This window comes from Ammodytes marinus, assembly GCF_949987685.1.
Source record: "Ammodytes marinus genome assembly, chromosome: 17".
In the NCBI taxonomy this organism is placed as follows: domain Eukaryota; kingdom Metazoa; phylum Chordata; class Actinopteri; order Uranoscopiformes; family Ammodytidae; genus Ammodytes; species Ammodytes marinus.
In genome coordinates, this window is record NC_137221.1 from 15,802,721 (window position 1) to 15,822,710 (window position 19,990).

Sequence of the window (19,990 nt, forward strand, 5' to 3'; positions counted from 1 at the left end):
TCCTTTGAGTACACTGTGGCTCTGTTCCCTTTCTTTGCCGAATACAGGGATGGCATTTCTGTGTGGGGAGGAAAAAATTCTATGAAGTGTGCTTTGCCTCTGTGTCCAAGCGTACACTTTCCACTATCCAAATACTGTCACAATACGGAGGCACCAAATCACTCAGGAGAAAACATTGTGGGAATAAAAGACGGCGGGAGGAGTGGAGAAGTGGATGAGCCTTACAGGGTATCACTAGAATAACCTCCTGGAGGCACAAGAGATGGTGGGCAAGGACTTTGATTTAATGGCTTTTTTTCAGAACTGTAGCACTGGTCGTACAAGGAAATAAATGCATCAATTATATGTTGACAAGGTTCTTACAAGGTGGAACAGCCCCTTTATTCTACACCTCTATTTAATATCCCCCGGGGAGAACCCACTGTTATCTTTTTTTTTTTTTCGTGGAAAGAAATTGATAAAAACCCAGAACTCGGCACATTCAACAAAAGGTGCACGGCCAGCCTCCAAATGAATGCAGCCATGTGTCTTCCCGGGGCTCTGCAATATGACGCTCGTTTCCTGCAATTTACTGAACTGTCTCGGTGAAGATAAGCAGTTATCTAGAGCAGGAAAAGGGGTTTATGGGAAACTATAAGTGAGACAGGTTCTATTTTTTTTTAAATGGCTGTGGAGTGTGAACTGTGTGAGGCCAAACAAGGACTGCAAAGAGCAGAAAATTATGAAATCATTTTAACTTTTTCTTTTCGTTTCGCTGCAGTTTTATCTAAATGTTTAATGATTTACTGATAATAAGAAGACTCTTTTCTCAGATCTCAGAGGAATGTGTTTTTGTATTGTGGGGGGCAGCCCCTCCCCATGTGTTGAGGATACATGGGCACATATTGTTGAGAGAGAACAATCTGAACAGAGCCCGGCTGAAGCTTGCCCAGTTTAATTTCTGTCCACAAAAAAAACTTGGCCAGCGTTCCTCTTCCGGCAGTCTTTGTTATCTCATTCTAGGTGGTTGGTTGGGTGTGCATGTGTGTGTTGTGCACATGGATGATCGTGTCCACGTGACTTGCTTGTGGGGCGTGTTGTCACATAAAGCCAGGGGGTCATGGAACAGATTGCACGGGGCAGCCCGCATCGGCCCCTCTGCTGCCAACCAAAGCCAGCAGCGGAACAGCGGAGCTCCCTTTGGCATCTTTCTTCCTTATAGTCCATCGAAGCCGGAGAAGCCCCACGCCCTGCTCTATTCTTTCAACAAGAGTAAACTCTCACCTCCTGTTCAGTGAAGCTAACATAAACCTCCAGGATAAAAAAAAAAAAAGAAAAAAAAACACTGCAGCTTATTTGCTGCCCCTACAGCCAATTTTTCCTCTAATCCTTATATCTGTCCACCGGAGAAATTGCAACCCTCAAGCACCTCAAAAGAGGTGTTTTGGCTACACATTTCCCCTTGCAGGACAACAGGATATAAGACGTTCTCCCATTCATTGGTTTGATTACCTATTACTCACGTCCAGACCTTTCCCCAAACTCAAAGCAATCAAATCAGACCCCAAACTCAAAGTAATCAAATCAGACGCACGCTGCGTTAACAGGATATTGCAATAAACGCTCGACAATGGAAACAGGAGTATGTGTAAAGCTGTGCAAATAAATATGAGTGGTAGTCACTAGGTCTTGGGAAGACCCCATTCTGTGTGACAGGTCATCCCTGACTGTTGTACACGCAGCCCGTGGGATCAGCTGCCTTTTCTGACTGCTCTTCCTGACATTGTCAAAGTCACTGCTGATGCATTTCCTCACTCTGTTGGATAAGCCACATGCCTCTGGCGACACAGAAATAATGTATATCTTTCACACACACACACCCACACACACACACACACACACACACACAATATTGTATATATATATAATACTGTTTAGAATGTAAACATCAGTTGTAAGAAGCCTCCAGGGCTCCAGCAGGTCTGATAAAAGGCCAATTGTCATACCCAGAGGCAGCCCTTCTTTAAAGGTCACATAGCATGCCTCTTTTTCAGTTACACAATTGTAATTTGGGTTTCTACTACACACTGTTATCATGTTGTACTTTCCAAATGACCCTTTATATTTCTCACATTGCCATTAATTAATTGCTGGTTCAGCTCAGCCTCTGTCTGAAGTGCTCTGTTTTAGGGCCCTGTCTTCCAAAAAGCCCAGTCTGCTCTGATTGGCCCTGAGTCTAACCCCCGGTATGAATTTAACTGCCAGTTAGATTCAATGGTATCTGGGGGTGTGCTTATAGTGCTGAGTAGGCTTGATTGAGATGAGATCATGATGGAAGATAAATCTGATTTTTTTATGCTTTATTGACAGTGTAGAGACAGAGTTGAAATGGGGCAGAGAGGGGAGTGACATGCAGAGAAAGACCGCGGGCTGGAATCAAACCCGGGTCCGCTGCTGGCCGAGGCCCATGGGAGGGACGCCCTACCAACTGAGCTAAGGGCGCCCCCTGACTGGGTTTTTTTAACACAGGTTTTCAGAAAGGTGGAGAAAAAGAGAGGGGGTTGTTTTTTACTCATATTTTGGGAGTCTCTAGACACACAGCGGACCCACATTAATGTTGGAAACCATGAAAAAGGGCATTCTGACAAATAGTTGACCTTTAAGGGAAGTTCTGACAGCCATGCTCTGCACAGTGAAGGGTCTTTAAAGAGTCCACTTACATGCCAAGCCTGTCCAAAACAGGGTTGCTCTTTTGTCGTACTTCCTGCCAACTGTACTGCTGGAAACTCTGTGTCTTCCTAGGAAGCACCCTAAACAGGCAGAGAAAGCACTCCCACACACACACACACACACACACAAAGGGGCCAGCAGGACTTAAAATAGCAAGCTCCAGGGTGAATGAGGTTGTCAAAGTTATGCAGTATCTCTATATTTGGATGTAATTGGTAATAATGTGCCTTGCATGGAAAAATATATAGCGTGTGTGTATTTGTGAAAGGCATACAGCGTGGTGTGTGCCAACTCCATTTGTTCGACTAAACGTACAGGCACACACAATGTCGACACACGACTTACTCTGTATCCATAACAATGTCACGTTTAGAACCCCCCCCCCGGCCCTTAATTTGGACATTTGTGCTCCTCAGCAAAACAATGGCAAATTGCTTTGAGCAGTTCCTAAATTTAAACTCTGAAAAGGAAGTGGGCCCGTATCAGTTTCCTGCTCCAGTATTGTTTCTCCCCAGGGATTGGCGGTTTGGGATTGTTCACCCTGACAATGGGACTGTGCTGTGGTGGGCATTGTTGCATTGTTTTGTCCCGGCTCCCGTGTGTTTTGTTGACCTAATGTCATGGCAGCCCCATCAAAGGCCAGTGAAGGATGAGGGAAATGGACCGACGGTGCGGCTGGAGTCAATTAAGAGGGCTGGTACCACTTACGGCCTGCAGAGTGCGTGTTTGTGTGTGTGTGTTTGAATAAGCTTGTGTATGTTGATTTAGTAGTCTCTACATAGGCTATTGGTTGGGAAAAATAATTTCTTCAGGTAGGTTAAAGGACTATCATTCTGATACGATCAAGAGCAGAGTGGGTTTTTTTAGGAGTGAACGTCCAGGTGTTTCATTTAAAACTACACTAATCCTTTTCTTCTTTTTCATTAAACAGCAATCGAGACCATCAGTGAAAATAATGCTATTTTTATATAGTTATTATTAATGCCTTTGCACGGGTCAGATTTCCCGGGAACTTAGACAAAAGATTCACGGCAGACATACCGGCACATCGTGTTTCCCGAATGGTACTAAAACAAAGTTTACTTTGCTTCACCATCGTCATACAACAGTTATTAATCTGACATAGATACATATAAATATATGTCCTCATCGCAATGCATCCTACATTTAAATTGGCAACACGACTTACTCTGTATCCATAACAATGTCACGTTTAGAACCCCCCAGCCCTTAATTTGGACATTTGTGCTCCTCAGCATAACAATGGCAAATTGCTTTGAACAGTTCCTAAATTTAAACTCTGAAAAGGAAGTGGGCCCGTATCAGTTTCCTGCTCCAGTATTGCTTCACCATCGTCATACAACAGTTATTAATCTGACATAGATACATATAAATATATGTCCTCATCGCAATGCATCCTACATTTAAATTGGCAACTGTTTACATTTTAACGTTAACTTGAAAGGTGATCATTTGCGTTTCAAGCTGGTTCTGTTCCCAATTCCCCAATTGACTGAAAAAACAGACAATCAATTGATGCAGCTTCAAACGCTTGATTACATGGAGAATGCTACCATGGTAATTCTTCTTTAGAAAAATATGAAAGAGGAATTTAAGATTTAAGGTGGAGAATGCTTGTTGCCAAAATCACATTTTGTGAAAATCATTGAATATCTCCTCACAATTCACTACCTGTACATACTGTGTGTGAACTGAAAAACTATCTGGTGTTAATACACAGCCTAGGTTCTGTAAACTGTATACAACATATACACATGGGCATGTCAACAAAGGGGACCCAGAGTAGCTAGCAACACGCCAGTTTACAGAGTGTAGGTGTGAGGAAACGGTAGATTTCAGCCCTGTGAGTCCACGGAATCTTTCGCCTCCGTGAGAATGGCGTCTGATTTCCTCACTGCAATCAGGTGTGTGTGCACTGATTGGCTGATTGAACCCAGGTGTGAAGAGATTATATATGCTCTGAGACCCCAGTGCTCTGTGCTGCTCATTGTCTCACCTTATGAGGTAGTGAGAGGTTGTATCATAGTGCCCTCTGAGTTTAAGAGAAAATCATTGTTCAAGTGTTTGTCTGTCCGTTCAGCTGCTTGGCAGTGATGGTTTTGTTCTCACTTTAGTGTGGTATTTTAAAGTAGCCTGTGTGGCTTTTTGCTTTCTCCCCCTCCCCTTCTTCGCTTTAGCGATTCAGTGGTTATCCCTCTGGGGATAACTTTTAGAAACCCCTTGGTCCGCACCTGTGTCCCAACCCCCCCCCCCCCCCCCTTTCCCCCTCCCCCCAGTCCTCACAGAAGGATGTGTATTATCACTGGATATTTTTTGGACAAGGTCATAGCTGAACGTGAGGAGATATTCAATCATTTTGACAGCAAGCATTCACCAGAATCGCTGACTAAACCTTTACATTTCTAACATGTTGCTTTAGGAGGACAACAACATGCTGGATTTCGCCAAACTTATTTTGTGTTGAGTGTTTCTTATGGACAATTTGAAAGAATTGCATTCTTTATGTGATGGGGGGAAAAATGTAAAACAGTGTTATAGTTCATGGAACATTTAAACTCACAACTGGAGGTATGATTGATATCTGTTCCTAAATTGACATCTAATGTCAGTAAATACAGTAAGCACAACTACAGTATTAAATGCATGCTGGCTGTCAGAGAAGTTTGGTAGACATAATTCACTCCTTAAAGGTGCCCATGAGAATATTCCCCTCAAATGTTTTTCTTCTTCGACTTCCCCTACAAGTGTGGGACCCTTTATGTGTTTATGTTTGGGCTTCTTGTCTGCAGTGCATGAGTAGACATACCTTCATCTCTTGATCCTGTCTATGTGTGTGTGGTTGTTTAATAGGGGATGCAGTGCCCTCCCAAGCAGGCAGACACTTCTATTGTTCCTGCAGCAAAGGGAACACCGTCTCCGGCCTGTCCACTCAGGATGTGTTTCGATTGGACCTCATTTAAAAAAAAAAAAAGCCACAGCCAGCATCACCCGTACCCAGTATACTCCCCATGATTCAGGAAGAACAATGGAGCACCTCCTCACATCCCCCCTCCTTTTCCCAGGAGCCTCGGCGCTCGGTTCCCACAGTACTGTCCAGTTCTGAGGACCTGTGCCATTGTTAGAAAGCCGAGCTGTCCTGTCCTCTGATTGTTCCCAGGAGGCCGCACACACCTTCCATACACATACACATACACACTCCTTATTAACTCTCTCCGCATAATAATTTTCCATCCACCGTCAACAGTTTCACATGGAAACTTCCACCAGCTTGAAGCAATTGCCACTCTGAACTTGCACAACACCGACACTGAGCGGGTCATTTGCACCGATACCATGCAGACTTAAGAAAGGGGAGTACAAGCTGATGGATGCCGATACAGCACGGCACTCACTACTCCGGTGCCAATGTAAATCTGGGCCTCACAATCTTTTTTCCCTAGTTCACTATCTGGCAGGGGGTTAATGTAGCAGAACTTTACTGGCACTCTGGAAAGGTTATCATGCATTAAGAGGAATACCTGGGAGCGCTGGAGAGATGGACCTTAGGGTTTCATTATTTAACAACGAAAAAGGCCACGGGATTGGAGTTGAGGTTTTGAGAAAATAATTATTAGAGACCAATTGAGTGATCACGAGTCAAGTTATCCTCTGTGTTAGGGCTGCACGATTTCACTTGCAAAATGTGATAACATTGTTGGATGTTGCGATGATATCACTTGCGATCATAAAACAAATACTTAAATATAAATTTAATTTCTTTCTGTCTACATAGACAGTAGCCTTTATGCAGACAATGAAAACATTAAAAACTTAAATGCATTATTTCTATTCCAACATGGTTTCATTGTTGAACATGTATTCATCAACATCTTCATGCCCACTTTAACAATATTTTCTGGTAGGCTTCATATGATTGGCCAAATATATTGACATGCAGAGCATGAATGCATGATGATACATTTTCCATATACTGTGCATTCCTACTGTAGCCTTCAATCAATTATGGACTTTTATTAAAGTATTTCTTTCCTATCCACATCACTGCTCCTGTTTATCTTTTTTAAAGGGGACAAAAGAGATTGTCTTGATCGAATATTCAAGAACTTACTTTACTCTTCCTCAAAACAGCATGCTGCTACCGCTAATGCTAATGTCTTCTTGGTCTTTTAATATTGTAAAGCATCTGCTTGTCAATATCTCCGTTATAGTTTTTTTTATTTTAGGTTTATTTATTTTTACTTTGTATGGGTGTTGCGGGTTCATGGGAATGATGTGTGGGTGGGTCGGTAAATGAGAGCCTTTATGTGTATAAGTTGTATGTGATTTTGTCTGTTGTATTGTTTGTTTCATGTTGGACCCTTTGGAAAATCTCAAGGGAGTATCTGTTAATAAACTATGTGGAAACTTTCCCCTCTTTCTACCCACGCAGGGAGGGCAAATGTAATATCCGGTAAAGAAAGCATGATATGCCTGTCAAGCAACAGTGTTCCTAAATATTCTTTCTGCAATATTTTAATAATATAATACCTAATTTCAATCATTAGTACATATATTGTTTAAGTGGGATTAGTATTAACATGTGTAATTAATGTTGGGTTGTGAGATGTATCGGGGAAAAAAAGCTTCCCTTAAAAGGATAAAGTTAATTTTAGCCTCATGTTGTTCTGCTAATACCTTATCTATGTTGTTGACGCATTACAAAATGAACAGCAAGGACGACTGATCTGTATCCAAACTCAAAAATGAGGGCCATACATACAATTAAAAGTCTACTCATCAGGCTCAAATTATCTTGTAAATTCTTACCCAGCTGATTGGCCTCTCTGAACAGTTATAAGATTGATCAGTTTATCTTAAAATGTAATAGTGTAGCACTTATTTTGTAATATAGGCAACATGAGTGGAGGTTAACAACAAATAGCACTGTGGTTGGTTGAGTGCTGCACTTGTTACTGGTGTCAATGAACTCCTGGAAATGATAAGATATACACTTTGTTGTACTTGATCGATTCCATCTACAAAATTTTAAATTTCTAATAACAGAAAACCTAATTTGATTGCCTTGAGCTAAAATAATACATACTCTATTCAACATTTTTTTTTTGTAAATTTAGTTTAAAAATAAATTCCAACTTAACATAAATTATCCACTTGCACTTTGTACTTAGGGTGGGAGAACAGGATGAACTGTATTGTGGTTCCATCTGCCTTTTAATAATCCAAAAGTTTTGTATCTGAAATAGTCGATGTACAGGCGTGTGTACTCACTCACCCTGTCATGAAGGCAGCTCTCGGTGAATAAGCCTGCACTTTGAGGTTTATGGCTTGGGGACATTTTGCACAGGGAGCAGCTGCGTATACATGTCATGCTTTGAACAGCTGAAAATATCAGAATTTTTTTTTTTAAATGGATTTGTCTTTTCTTTAATATTTTGCCAGAGACATAAAACACAATTGTCCATTGATCCAAGTTCTAAAAAGGTAAATGAGTTGGTCGTTTCCTCATTTATCAGCAGTGCTTTGTCTACAGTGTTCCCTCGAAAATGATTTCCTTCTTGAACTGAATGAGCAGAGTCATTACTTCCTTCCATTGACTCCAATGTTACTCTCTGTCCATGGCTGCCGTATTGTTTCATAATCAGTTTGAAACTGAATGTGAAACAATGCTGCTCAAATGACAAAAAATTCAACTAACTAACGGTGTCAAAAAAATCTTAAAAGGCCAACATTAACGGAAAAGTCAAAAAAACGGTAGCATGCGGTTTCAGCATGCAAATGACACATTTCCTTTATTAAGCATGTTTTCAGAAACACACGTCATTAAAACCTTAAGTGTTTGAACCATCCAGACTTTCTAAAAATCAAAGTATTGGGGTAGATGATCCAAACAACTTTAGCTTCCTGAGAGACCTCCCACACTGTTGGCTTATTTTATCACATACCATCAAAAGGTTACATAGATGAAAAGAACTACAACAAAGACCTGTCTCTCTTCCTCCACTTTTATGTTCCCAGTCAGAAGTCCTGTCTTAACATACACAAGAGATGAAAGGAGAAACCCCTTTGAGACGCATTTGCAACACAAATATTATGACGCAAGAAATGACAATTGTGTTATCTGAAAGCTACTGCGAGACACAATAAAATTTGTTTCATAGTACCCACCACTGGATTAAAATAAAACTGGAAATTCTCATCGAAAGCCTGTCATCGGTTGAAAGTTTGGACTACCAGAGGTTCCATATTTAAGGTGTTGTAATTACAGTGTCTTGCTTTAGTTATGCAACATCAAGAGTAAGGTCAAATAAATCACAACTAAGCTATATTTGACATTATAAGAAGACCAAGTAGTATGTGTCTTTATTTACCCTTTGGCTTCTAATATTTCTGATGTATTATTTACACAGGCAAGCTGAAGCTCCTGGGTGACCAAGAGTGAGGATATATGGCTATGAGGGAAGACAAGTGTTTTGTCCTCTGGTTTACCCACTTTGCTCCATAACTCCACATTCCCATCCTGCTGAGAAAAGGGAAAACAGTCTCCCACACCAAAGTGGGTTAGCTCTTTTCGGGCCGGTTCCTGTTCAGAGCTGCTTTAGGTGCAAACTCCAGTTTGTCTTTCAGGCTAATCACCTGGGTGCTGTCCATGCCCGCTTGTTCCTGCAGCTTCCTCTCCTCCCTCTGTTCGAAGATGCTCTTCTCCTCCAGGCGAGGTTTAGGAGTCCCCCTGATGAACCACTCCAGGTGGTAGCCCACTGCTCCCACCACAAAGGCCACGGGGAAAGTGACATAAGGGGCATAGGTGCGCATCAAGGTCCAAGCCACAGGCCACATGACTGCACAGCACTTTGGCTCCCTGGTGCTCCGTAAGGGGAAAGAAATAAGGAAGCGGTAAGTGAATTTATGCTCACATTAAAGGGTAATTAGGCTACTATAGCATAGTCGAGGGAAGAGTCATTCAAACATAAAGGGGGATATAAACGTAGCTCACTAGTTCCCATTTGATCATGTAAAATGCACTTCTTCTCAGCTGGGTCCCCCTTGTGGTGCAAACTGCAAAGCTGATTTTGATGGCTAAACCAAATGATGTAGTACTTTAGCAAACATGCAACTGAATTTAAGGACAGAAAGCACATGTAACTGGTAGTATTCATACTACTTTAAAAGTGTTTGTTTTGTGTGTGTGTGTATGTATATATATATATATATATATATATATATATATATATATATATATATATATATATATATATATATATATATATATATGTCAGTAATGCCTTAATTAATGCCTTTATTATATTGTATTTGAATTGATTGTTGACATGTGTATATATTTTGTATTTTGACAAGCATTCATCCATGTAACATTTCCTGTAAACATGTTGACAATATTGATTATTGATCTGTCATGTCAGTAAAGCTCATTTGAATCGCACCCATAAAGAAAACTGCAATTTTAGTAGAGACGACATGTCCTTCTCGTGACCTTCTTACTTTTCCTTAGCTCCATATAGTTTAAAAATGTAATGGTGGAAATTAAGGACGGGAAAGGCACAGAGCAGCACGTTAACACTGCATAAAGAAGTCCGTCAATGAGCAGTCAGTGTGTTAATTGTAAACAGCTGAAACAAGACCCTTACATTACCAAAGCCTAGCCTTTATAAGCGTCACCGCTACTTTCTTCCCGAAGGAATTTAGACATCAACATTTAATTTTAAAATTATGAAATGTTGCTCCTTTTATTTGTTCCTTAACTGCCGAAATGGACAGCTGTCCTCCCCGAAAAGTCATTACATTTGTTTATGCCCAACGACGTATGGTTTACTCAGTACACAAGCATTACAAATAAATGCATACATTTGTTATGGAGTTTGGCCTGGCGTCGTGCAACCGTTTTCCCTTACTGGGCAATGGAATAGAGCTCGAACCAAATTCACACAGCATCTGAAAAAAATTAATAAAGTCTGGCTTTCCTTATTGACCGTATGCTAAATTGTGTAACTACCATTAGCCAGGTGAATGCTTAAAAGTCCTTCTACGAAACATCATGTAACCGGCTACCGTATGGAAACGTTCAGGAAATGTTAACGTTTCAACCCAGGCACTGTAAACAGCTACACCTTGCTCCGTACAATGTTTGCTGCTTAGAAAATGTCACCGCGTAGTTTATATAGCCAATGATAAGGCAATGACATTAGTTTAATTCATTGGTCTTCGCTCACCTTTAAAGCTAGCACGTTGGAGCTGCAGTGGATCAACGTAACTTCCGTGCGATGTCCTGTAATCTTCCTGGTTTAACCTGATTGGCTGATGAGCCTCACTGTGAAGTAACCCAGCCGGCGCTATGTGTTTTTCTCGGTGTTTAGCACCGCCTTGTGGTGAATAAAGCACACTACGTTGAGATAAGGAATGCATTCATATTCTATTTTGTTTTGTTTTAGGAAACACAATGGATGTCAACACTGTATATCACTAGTTGTATTGATAGTGGTTGGTATCAATGAACAAGTTATACTAGCCTAATCATTAATTTCTAAATAAAAATAAATACATACTTATTTTAAGAAATTCATTGTGGATCCACTGCACCAGAAAACTTAAGTTACAGGTAATATTCGATCGTCAGATATACCAATATGGTTACATGTTATATATAAATATAACAGGATAGCAAAACAAGTTCAGCACAATATAACATCAAATGGAACTAAGGTAGGCCTATGTCTCATTATGCAGTCAAACTAGGCTATTATAAATGAATACTTGAAGAAGCACATGCTTTGTGACTTTACAGTCAAAGGGAATTGTGCACTTACATAATTCACTCAAATGCTGAGATATTCCTTATTTTGAGCGCATTTCTGCATAATGACAGGGACACTCAAAGAAGCTTGGTTTAATGCACAAAGACACAAACATTTTCATCAGCGTTGCAATTGTTTACTTTAACTGCTTATGAGGGATGCAGAGACAGTGTGTACATCCCAGTCACCCAGCGGGGAACCATGAATTGCAGAATTGACTGCTCGGTGGAAGAAAATATTCCTCTATGTTAGTGTAGTTTCTTGGTAGTGAATTGTTAAGTGTTCTTTGCCAACCTCTACATGATTGATGACACAGATCTTTCAGCTCCCTAGCACAAAAGTTTCCCATATAACTATAGTAATGCAGTGTGCACGGCACAGGCCTGATACGCAACGTTTGGAATGCAGCCTGCCATGGAGTGATGGTCAGGTCTGACTCATTGGTCAATTGTGCAGAGGCAGAAAAAAGTTTGAATAAATTGTGCTATATCCAAAGTGTTACGTTATCATTACCTGGAATGACTGAAGAAATGATTGCGATTACCAGAATTGTGTGTGGGTGATTAAGCTCCATGCTTCAAAATGATTGTTTTAAGCTGTTGCTCCCTTATGCTGTCCATCTTTCGGTTGCCAGCCCTGGCATTTGATCAGTGCTGTCAGAGTGAGTGAAATGTGCTCATAAATGCCCAGCGGTAAAACAACATCACTAGAGCCAGTTCTGCTTTTATCAGCCACCTCAACAGTGCCAGGATTGTTTCATCAACTCCTGTTCATTAGCACATGAGCTTAAGAGCCTGCGCTAGCCAAGATACTTACGTAAAAAATGAAACAATTTTATCACCCCAAATCACAAACTGAGGCTGATGAGAATGGAGCGCCCCATCCTCACTAAACTGAAACCCCATAGACTTGCTCTGTTTGCACTCGTTAATTACAAGTGTCAGGCATGGTTAGTGGTGGGTAACTGCCTCATTACACAGGGAATGACAATCAGTAGTCTATGAGCCGAAACCCCAAAGCAAGGGGCACTTTTGGCCCACACTCATAAGTCCTCAAACCCAATGTTCTTAAAGGGATACAAAATGAACAAATGAATAAAAAAATTAAAAATTCACAAGAGCATTGGATGGATTGCCTCTGGTTTTGAAAGAGACAAGGATGAGCGGGAGAGTTCTGCGATCAAACAGAGCAACAGATGGTGAGGGGAAGGAAGTGCCAGATGTGGAAGGGGAAGACAGAGGCTTTTTGCTCTTTTGCGCAGCCAGTCCACCTACAAAGGGAAAAATGAGTAACTGATTTTGGGGGCAATCTAATGTCAAGAGTCATCATGAGTGGGGTTTTGGACAACTAGTGATGACTGCCGTAAAAGAAAATACAGTAAAAACTGCACTTTTACAAAATTAAATAAGTGCACTATGGAACTATGTGTGTGTCAGAGAAGTGAACATTTCCTAAGGTATAATCTCATAATTGAATAAACAGGAAAACTCACAGGAAAATTGGATCCCTAGAACACTAAATGAAGTAAGAAAGTTACCTGAAAAGTTACTGTTTCACTGTTGTTGTTTACAGCCGCTGGGCCCACCGTTTAATCTACAAATATTTTCTATTCTTATGTTTGGTTCCAAGTGCCTCAAAATAATTTTGTTTTAATTGATGAGGATAGAATTATTGAATATTTAGGATTACATGTAGAGTAAATACATTTCTATACTACCTTATAGCTCTGCAAAGGCAAACTAACCCCCCTCTCCTCTAAAACTGCATTGTGCCCCTTTAAGATATCAATTTATAACAATGTAAACATCGACATGTTTATCTGCTGCATTTACACAATATGTATCATTCGGATATGCAAGTATGTATACATCAGGGGCCGTATTCACAAAACATTTTATCTTAGCGCTAAGAGTACTCCTAAGGAGCACTAAAAGTTCTTAGTAAGGAGTAATTTCTTAAAACCTATTCACAAAGCTGATAAGATCAACTTTTACTAAGGAATGGGAGGAACTCCTAAACTGAGAATAGAGGGCGGTGTTGACCCTGTTGCTATGGATGATGTCATGTTCATACCTTCTATGCCCACAGTGATTGGCTGAGAGGGAATGAGCGCTAAGATTGAGTTTATGATAGAAACACTGTGGAGATATCCATACCGTGTCGCTGTATTAAAGTGAAGAGTTTTTATATACAATTAATGACGAGTGACACTGATTTAACATGAAACCAAGATACTGCAGGGTTTCCCACACATTCGTTCACAATTAACCTACAATAGCGCCACATAGGTCTATTAATTTAAAATGTTACAATGATTTGAATCGGAAAAAATATCCTCATTGAACAGCTGCACGCCATGCACTCTCACTGTATTTCCCTCAACGGCGGACTATGCCGCAATAGTCAGACAGCGACAAACCAGGAAATTCGCAATTTAGAAACAACAACTGGCGAAATCGTAAAGTGCATGCGGAAGGAAAAAGGCGAGACACGCAACTATACAGTAGCGGACCTGTGGAATGGAGGAGTTGGAAGCGCCACATATGGGCCTACTCTAGTAACAAATTAAACCCAAACGTGACACCAACAGTAACTTTCAGTGCATAGTAAACCCAAAGCAACTGCAGGAAAAGGAACTTAATACATAATTTTGTATATAAATATAATAAATATAAATGTGTCTATACTTTCTAAACATAGCTTTACTAAGATCATTAAACCCTTACAGCTATTAAGGTACCTTTTGTAAAGCTCACTAGCATTAAATCTCTCCAAAATGCCATCAAATGAGTGTCTGTGATTTACTCTTAGTGACTTAGGGGTCCTCTCGAGGACTCCTAGCTTTTCATAGATTTAGGAGCTAGTTTTAGCGCTAAAATGCTTTGTGAATTACACTTATCTTAAAAAGTTAGGAGTCCTAAAATTAGGAGTGAAACGCCCCTTATTTTTGAGAGTTACTCCTAAATCAGCACGTTAGGACCTACTCTTAGCCTTAAAATGTTTTGTGAATACGGCCCCAGGTCTGTAGCTTCTCATATATGAAACTCTTCAAAATGAATGGAAACAGTTTTTTCCCCCATCAGTGTAAATGTTTGTCAATCAATAATGTGAATACATCAGAGTGTGATACAAAAGCATTTATTTGTTTTTGGCATAAGGAACCTTTTGGCATGATTACTGTCTCCACAACACAAACCTTAGCGGAGTGTATTATCTGTCACTTATCTTTTTGGCCGCAGATCACAGTTATATTTATGGATGATACTGGCTTACCGGAGTGCAATTTAGCAGAAAATGATGTACATAATAAATTCACATTCAAAATCACTTAGCTACAGAGCTTTAACAACACCCCACTAAAAGTGAGAGTTGAATAATTCTTATATCAAAAAATATGGCCCTTTGTTTGATTAATTACAAAGCAATGTTCAATGCAATGTGCAGCCGCGGAGTGGAAAATAACCCCTTTGAAATGCGGAATAATGCTGATAAACATATATTTAAAAAGGCAAGTTCAAATAATTCTATGGCACGACGGTAACATGCTAATGCTTCGTGTGAGCAAAGTCACAGGATATGAATTTGCAGTTCGGCAAGGTCGTTTGCATGCAGTCTAATGCAGGCACGCTATTGTAGGAGCAGAGAAATGATCCCTGGTGGATTGTGCTCCTCTTCTTTCAATTACTGTCCGTTTGTCGGGTCAACATTCGGTGATTTTAACACGTGTAGACATGTGATCTCTTGTGTCTCAGTCCATTATGTGAATCAAGTACTGGTACTAGTAAACAAGAGACATGCTACCTGTCAGCGGGGCATCCATGGTAAGATTATGACCTGCAGCATGTGGTGACTCATGTTATGTTGCCACAATCACTTTCCTGCTGACCCCTCTTGCTAAAAAGTTAAGCTAGCCAGTGAAGGCTTTAGCTGCCTTTTTCAAATAGCCACTGGACTCCATTCCATGGCGTTAGGCTTTAATCGACTTACAGCACCAAGCCATGGATTAATGTCTACTGGCTGGTGTAATAGGTATGTACCAGCAGCAGATTGGGGGCACTTATGGGAGAGCATTAAAAACAAACTGAGCAAAATATGAACCTGAACATGGAATGATACTGTGTCAGTCCACAGTGCCAAGGGGGGGGGGGGGGGGGGGACTGTCAGTGGAAGGGAGGAAGGCCTCACATGAGCCTGGTGACGGCCCCAGAGAGGAAATCCTCGTAGCTGAGGCGCACGTTCCCTGCCATGCCGGTGTCCCTCTCCCTGAAGACCTGCGTCATGACCTGCAGCTGGGTGCACACATGGATGAAGCGGTCCAGGTGGAGGCCGGGTCGAGCGCCCGCAACCGCATAGCGTCGCACCAGACCCTCGGAAAACTGGGGGCTCAGGTTGTAGCCCATCTGAGCCAGGGCTGAGGAAAGGGAGAGAGAGGGAGGGAGGGAGGGAGGGAGGGAGGGGGAGAAAGAGAGAGAGAGAGAAACAGGATAGGTATAATTGATCGTCGTATCTAAGCTGAAAGGCTCGGTGTTTAGAGCGCTTTTTTTAATTTCAAAGTCATCCAAAACCTTATATTTCATTTTTCCATTTTCTTTCGTTCCTTCTCTTTCTATATGCATGATTGTAAAGTGTCTTGGAGTGACCTCCAAAAAACCGCTATATAAATACTATAAATCATTCTTATAATCACATATTCCATTTAAATGCAGCAGTATTTACACACACACACGCACACACACACACACACACACACACACGTTACCTTGGTGTAGCTCCATGCCACTGATACAGCCCGAGCGGTCTCTGTCGTATTGCTGGAAGAGGGCTCTCCACCGCTGCATGAACTCCCACAGTGCAGAGAAGCCAAACACGTCCATTCGACCAGACCGCGTCTTGTCAAACATGTCTAACAGGAAACACACAGTACGCAGACTGTTAAGCCGTATATGTAAAAGTAGTCCCACAGAAGTCACACATTTCTCATAATGGTTAGGACAACACATTAGTCACTGCCTGGCAAGTTCAACTGGAATGGAGGGTGACTCTTAAAACTGACAAGCACCAGGACAGAAAATGACTCATGTCATCTTTAAGGCTCCTGGCTGCCTGTTTTTCTCTTTTAGAATCAGAGAAGATTCATATTGAGAAGTTTGGTTGATATAAGAACCGCTGTTTTTCTTTAGCACTGCTTAATTCATTTGTTTTTCCCAAATAACACCGTCCTCCCACTTTTGCCGTAGCCATTTTGGTTTGGATCAATTTGACATAGCAACACCTTCACAGCAATTATAACCACTCCATCATCAACACATGTCTAGTTCCTCCGCTGAGCATTTCATTAGGCTACGTACATACTGTGCGACTTACTGATCATCATGAGGCAGGTCTCGTCATTGAAAGCAGACCAGTTGGAGTTGACAAGTGCCTGCTTCAGCTCCTTGATAGTGATGAAGCCGCTGCGGTCCGTGTCAACAGTCTGGAACCACTGGTACGCCTCTTGGTTAACACCAGGAGGCATGTTACCTGGAGAGGAGCAACAATAAGAGTTGGGAAAAGGATGGTGGAGAATTAATTGGTGGCCCACACTGACTTTGAAGATGCCCATCATTAGTCACGTTAAGTAATTCTCTTTACAATTTCTATATGCATCCCACCGGTTATCCTTTCACTGAAGCTCCTAGGCTTTGCGGTGTAACGGATGTGTGTAGGTGGGGGGGAAAAAAGCTGAAGGAGCGAAGAAAAAGAACTGTGAAGATTCTTCAAAAATGAAGCGACTACTCTAAATAATAATTTATTTATCGAGAGATGAAGAAATGACTGTCTGAAAGTTGAACTCGCGCCGGCTCTGTCAAGCAGAATTGATTATATATATATTTTTTTCTATCTTTGCCCGACTCAAGCTTTTGTCTTAGGTGTTTAGAAGGCACTGACCTATAAAAAGTACAGCACATGCTATAGTCATTATTTATGGCACTGTTTTCCATCACCGATATGCCAAACATAAGTCCTACAACTAAGTACATTCCAGTATTGACATATTACATAATGTGTGGATACAAGGAGAAAAAAGTTACAATTGTGAGAGTATACCACAAGCACATTTCATAAAGTTTACAGAACTGATTTGTTTGTACTGCCAACTACTGCTGTACTCATCAAAATAAAATATAAAAATATCTTCCAGTAATTGTAAAAATGCTAAAATTAAGATAAAATGTATCTCTTACAGTTGTGAAATGAGTTGGTAATCTGGTAAGAATTACCTCTCCTACTTTACACATGCTCTGTGTTTGAGAAGGAAGAGGTTGTGTAACAAGGGAATAGTGTGGGATCAAGGGTCAGGGAAAAGTCATCTCAGCGAAATGGAGATTGTGTATGAGGCCATTACCTGACCCATTGGAAAGGAGAAACAGAATGGGGGAGGGGGGTTGACTGCCAGAAAAATTAATGGTGAGAGAGAGAGAGATAGGTGAGACTTCAGAAAAAAAGAACCTGATGGATTCTGTTCCTGTGTGGGGGAGTGATAGCTACACAGGCCATCAGGTTCTGACTTAGGCTTAGCTGCTACAGGAAAAAGTGTATTCGCACGCGGATGCGTATATATACATACACATACACACACACACACACACACACACACACACACACACACACACACACACATATTCACATCACAGTCTCTACCTATCTGTCTCTTTCTCTGTTTAGCCCTCACTCAGTATTACTGGAGTCATCACTCCAGCCGTGTAATCCTGCTGAGGGGCACAAACTGAACCCTGTCTCTACATGACTGTCTGGGAACGCAAGTCATTTTCTATCCATCATCCCACTGGAGGGAGAGAAAGAGAGAGAGAGAGAGAGAAGCAATGTAGAAGGGGAATGAAAGCCCATCTGCACTCTCCATGTGTTCAGAGTATTCCTGTTCAACCCCCACAAGGCAAAGGAAGGTACCGCAGACACTCCAGTCCCAGCCTAAGGTTACCTGCAGGAGCGTGATGTCCGTACACTCCTCCTCCGTGAGGCTGGCCCCCATAGCCCACATATGGTCCACCGGGGGCAGCCCCTGGTTGTCCATGCCCGTACTGGCCTCCGTGAGCTGGGGATCCATAAGCGCCGTAATGCCCCCCTGGTGCACCTGCTGCACCTCCGTATGGAGCAGAGGAGGGGTGTCCGTAGGCACCGCCGCCTCCGTTGTATGGAGCACTTGGTGGTGGGTTGCCTGCTCCTGGATAGCCCTGCAGTGACAGTGACAAGACAAGGCAACGCTTCACTGAGACTGCATGACAAGTACAAGGAATACATTTGCTTTGAATGACTAGAAGGAAAGTCTATTTGTGTTGATGAATACAGGCACGAGCATAAACAGTTAGAAGTACCACACACACGCCATAACACAAGATATATTGTTATGTATTAAGCTAACCAAGATGTAAGTAGTCCAGGTTGTCTCTATTCAACATAAATGCTGCTTACACATACATGCATCCAAAATAACAATACATCAATGGAACATAATGTAGAAGCCTGTCTGATATAAGGCACTGGTTTAGGGGCATTCTCAGTACTTTTACAGGTCGCTTATAATAGCCTACTTGTGAACTTTTAAAACTTTAAATACAGGACTTGTAGAACTTGGAGTGACGTATTGCTACTTATGAATATCACTTTAAGTACACACTGTAGCGATAGCTTGCTCACAAACACTACTCACGATAACAAGTTAACTTGTTTAAAAAAATGACGAAAACAAAACTAACAACAAATGACTATGACTGTCCTGGTCATTTACAAGAGTAAATTATCTATAAACTACAAAACCAGCTTTGATACAGTTGAGATTTACGAAGTTTACGTTAGCAAAACACAACGCTAGTGAATGCTGTCCATAGCAAAACAAAAAGCACGGCTAACGTCATCTGTGTTTCTATGACATACACCATCAGCTACGTTATATCAAGGCACACGAACAGATACAACAGTTGCTATACCATATTAACATGCTTTAGTATTAAACATAAGCTAAACACAAAATGCAATATTTCGATACCTGGCCGTAGTGGTAACTCATGTTTGACAGACTTGACTTCCTTCAATAAGGCAGCGGTGAAGGCGGAGCTCAGGGTAGCTAGTTATTGGTGCATTTCCGGTGTTGCACCGAAAGCTGTGACCTGTCAGAATGTGTGACCCTAGAGGGCGCTGTTCTTATTTCTTAACTTATTTCAATAGACTGTAGTGTAGGCATATAACAACCCAGTCTCACAGTGAAATGTTTTAATACTTATGTTGGTCCACAGCTGAAAACATAGTTTCACAAAAACAGTCCTGCAATTGAGAGATTATTAAGTTGTTTGCTTCCAATTTGAAATGATTGCGCAGTGGAGCCTACACATTTCACTGTGATGGGTAACTAGGTTGGTTAGTCACCTTTTAAAAAAACAAAAAACAATCTGACCATT

At 41.3% G+C, this 19,990-nt stretch overlaps 2 protein-coding genes across 3 annotated transcripts; both read right to left on the reverse strand.

Moving 5' to 3' along the window:
* Positions 1–8,153: 8,153 nt before the first annotated feature.
* Positions 8,154–11,006, reverse strand: smim12 (small integral membrane protein 12). 2 transcript variants are annotated; one of them, XM_080044846.1, is made up of 2 exons: positions 10,956–11,006; positions 8,154–9,592 (listed from the first exon to the last, which is right to left on the reverse strand). In XM_080044846.1, the coding sequence occupies exon 2, from the start codon at positions 9,562–9,564 to the stop codon at positions 9,289–9,291; it is 276 nt and encodes a 91-aa protein (XP_079900972.1). In that variant the 5' UTR covers positions 9,565–9,592; positions 10,956–11,006; the 3' UTR covers positions 8,154–9,288. The 2 variants fall into 2 exon arrangements, with proteins under 2 accessions (XP_079900972.1, XP_079900971.1); XM_080044845.1 differs by having other exon boundaries at positions 8,154–9,586; positions 10,956–10,993.
* Positions 11,007–14,659: 3,653 nt separating this feature from the next.
* On the reverse strand, positions 14,660–19,673 carry pef1 (penta-EF-hand domain containing 1). The gene is made up of 5 exons (XM_080045943.1): positions 19,582–19,673; positions 18,517–18,769; positions 16,902–17,057; positions 16,297–16,440; positions 14,660–15,948 (listed from the first exon to the last, which is right to left on the reverse strand). Exons 1-5 carry the CDS (start codon positions 19,600–19,602, stop codon positions 15,719–15,721), a joined length of 804 nt encoding a protein of 267 aa, XP_079902069.1. The 5' UTR covers positions 19,603–19,673; the 3' UTR covers positions 14,660–15,718.
* Positions 19,674–19,990: the final 317 nt, after the last annotated feature.

What these genes read in the sequence shown, in the direction of transcription:
- smim12 (XM_080044846.1), bottom strand. Translation starts at nt 9,564, where the DNA reads ATGTGGCCTGTGGCTTGGACCTTGATGCGCACCTATGCCCCTTATGTC.
- pef1 (XM_080045943.1), bottom strand. Translation starts at nt 19,602, where the DNA reads ATGAGTTACCACTACGGCCAG. An exon ending in GACCTGCCTCATGATGATCA is followed by an intron (nt 16,441 to 16,901) that starts GTAAGTCGCACA and finishes GTTTCCTGTTAG; the next exon opens with ACATGTTTGACAAGACGCGG. An exon ending in TGGCATGGAGCTACACCAAG is followed by an intron (nt 15,949 to 16,296) that starts GTAACGTGTGTG and finishes CCCTTTCCTCAG; the next exon opens with CCCTGGCTCAGATGGGCTAC.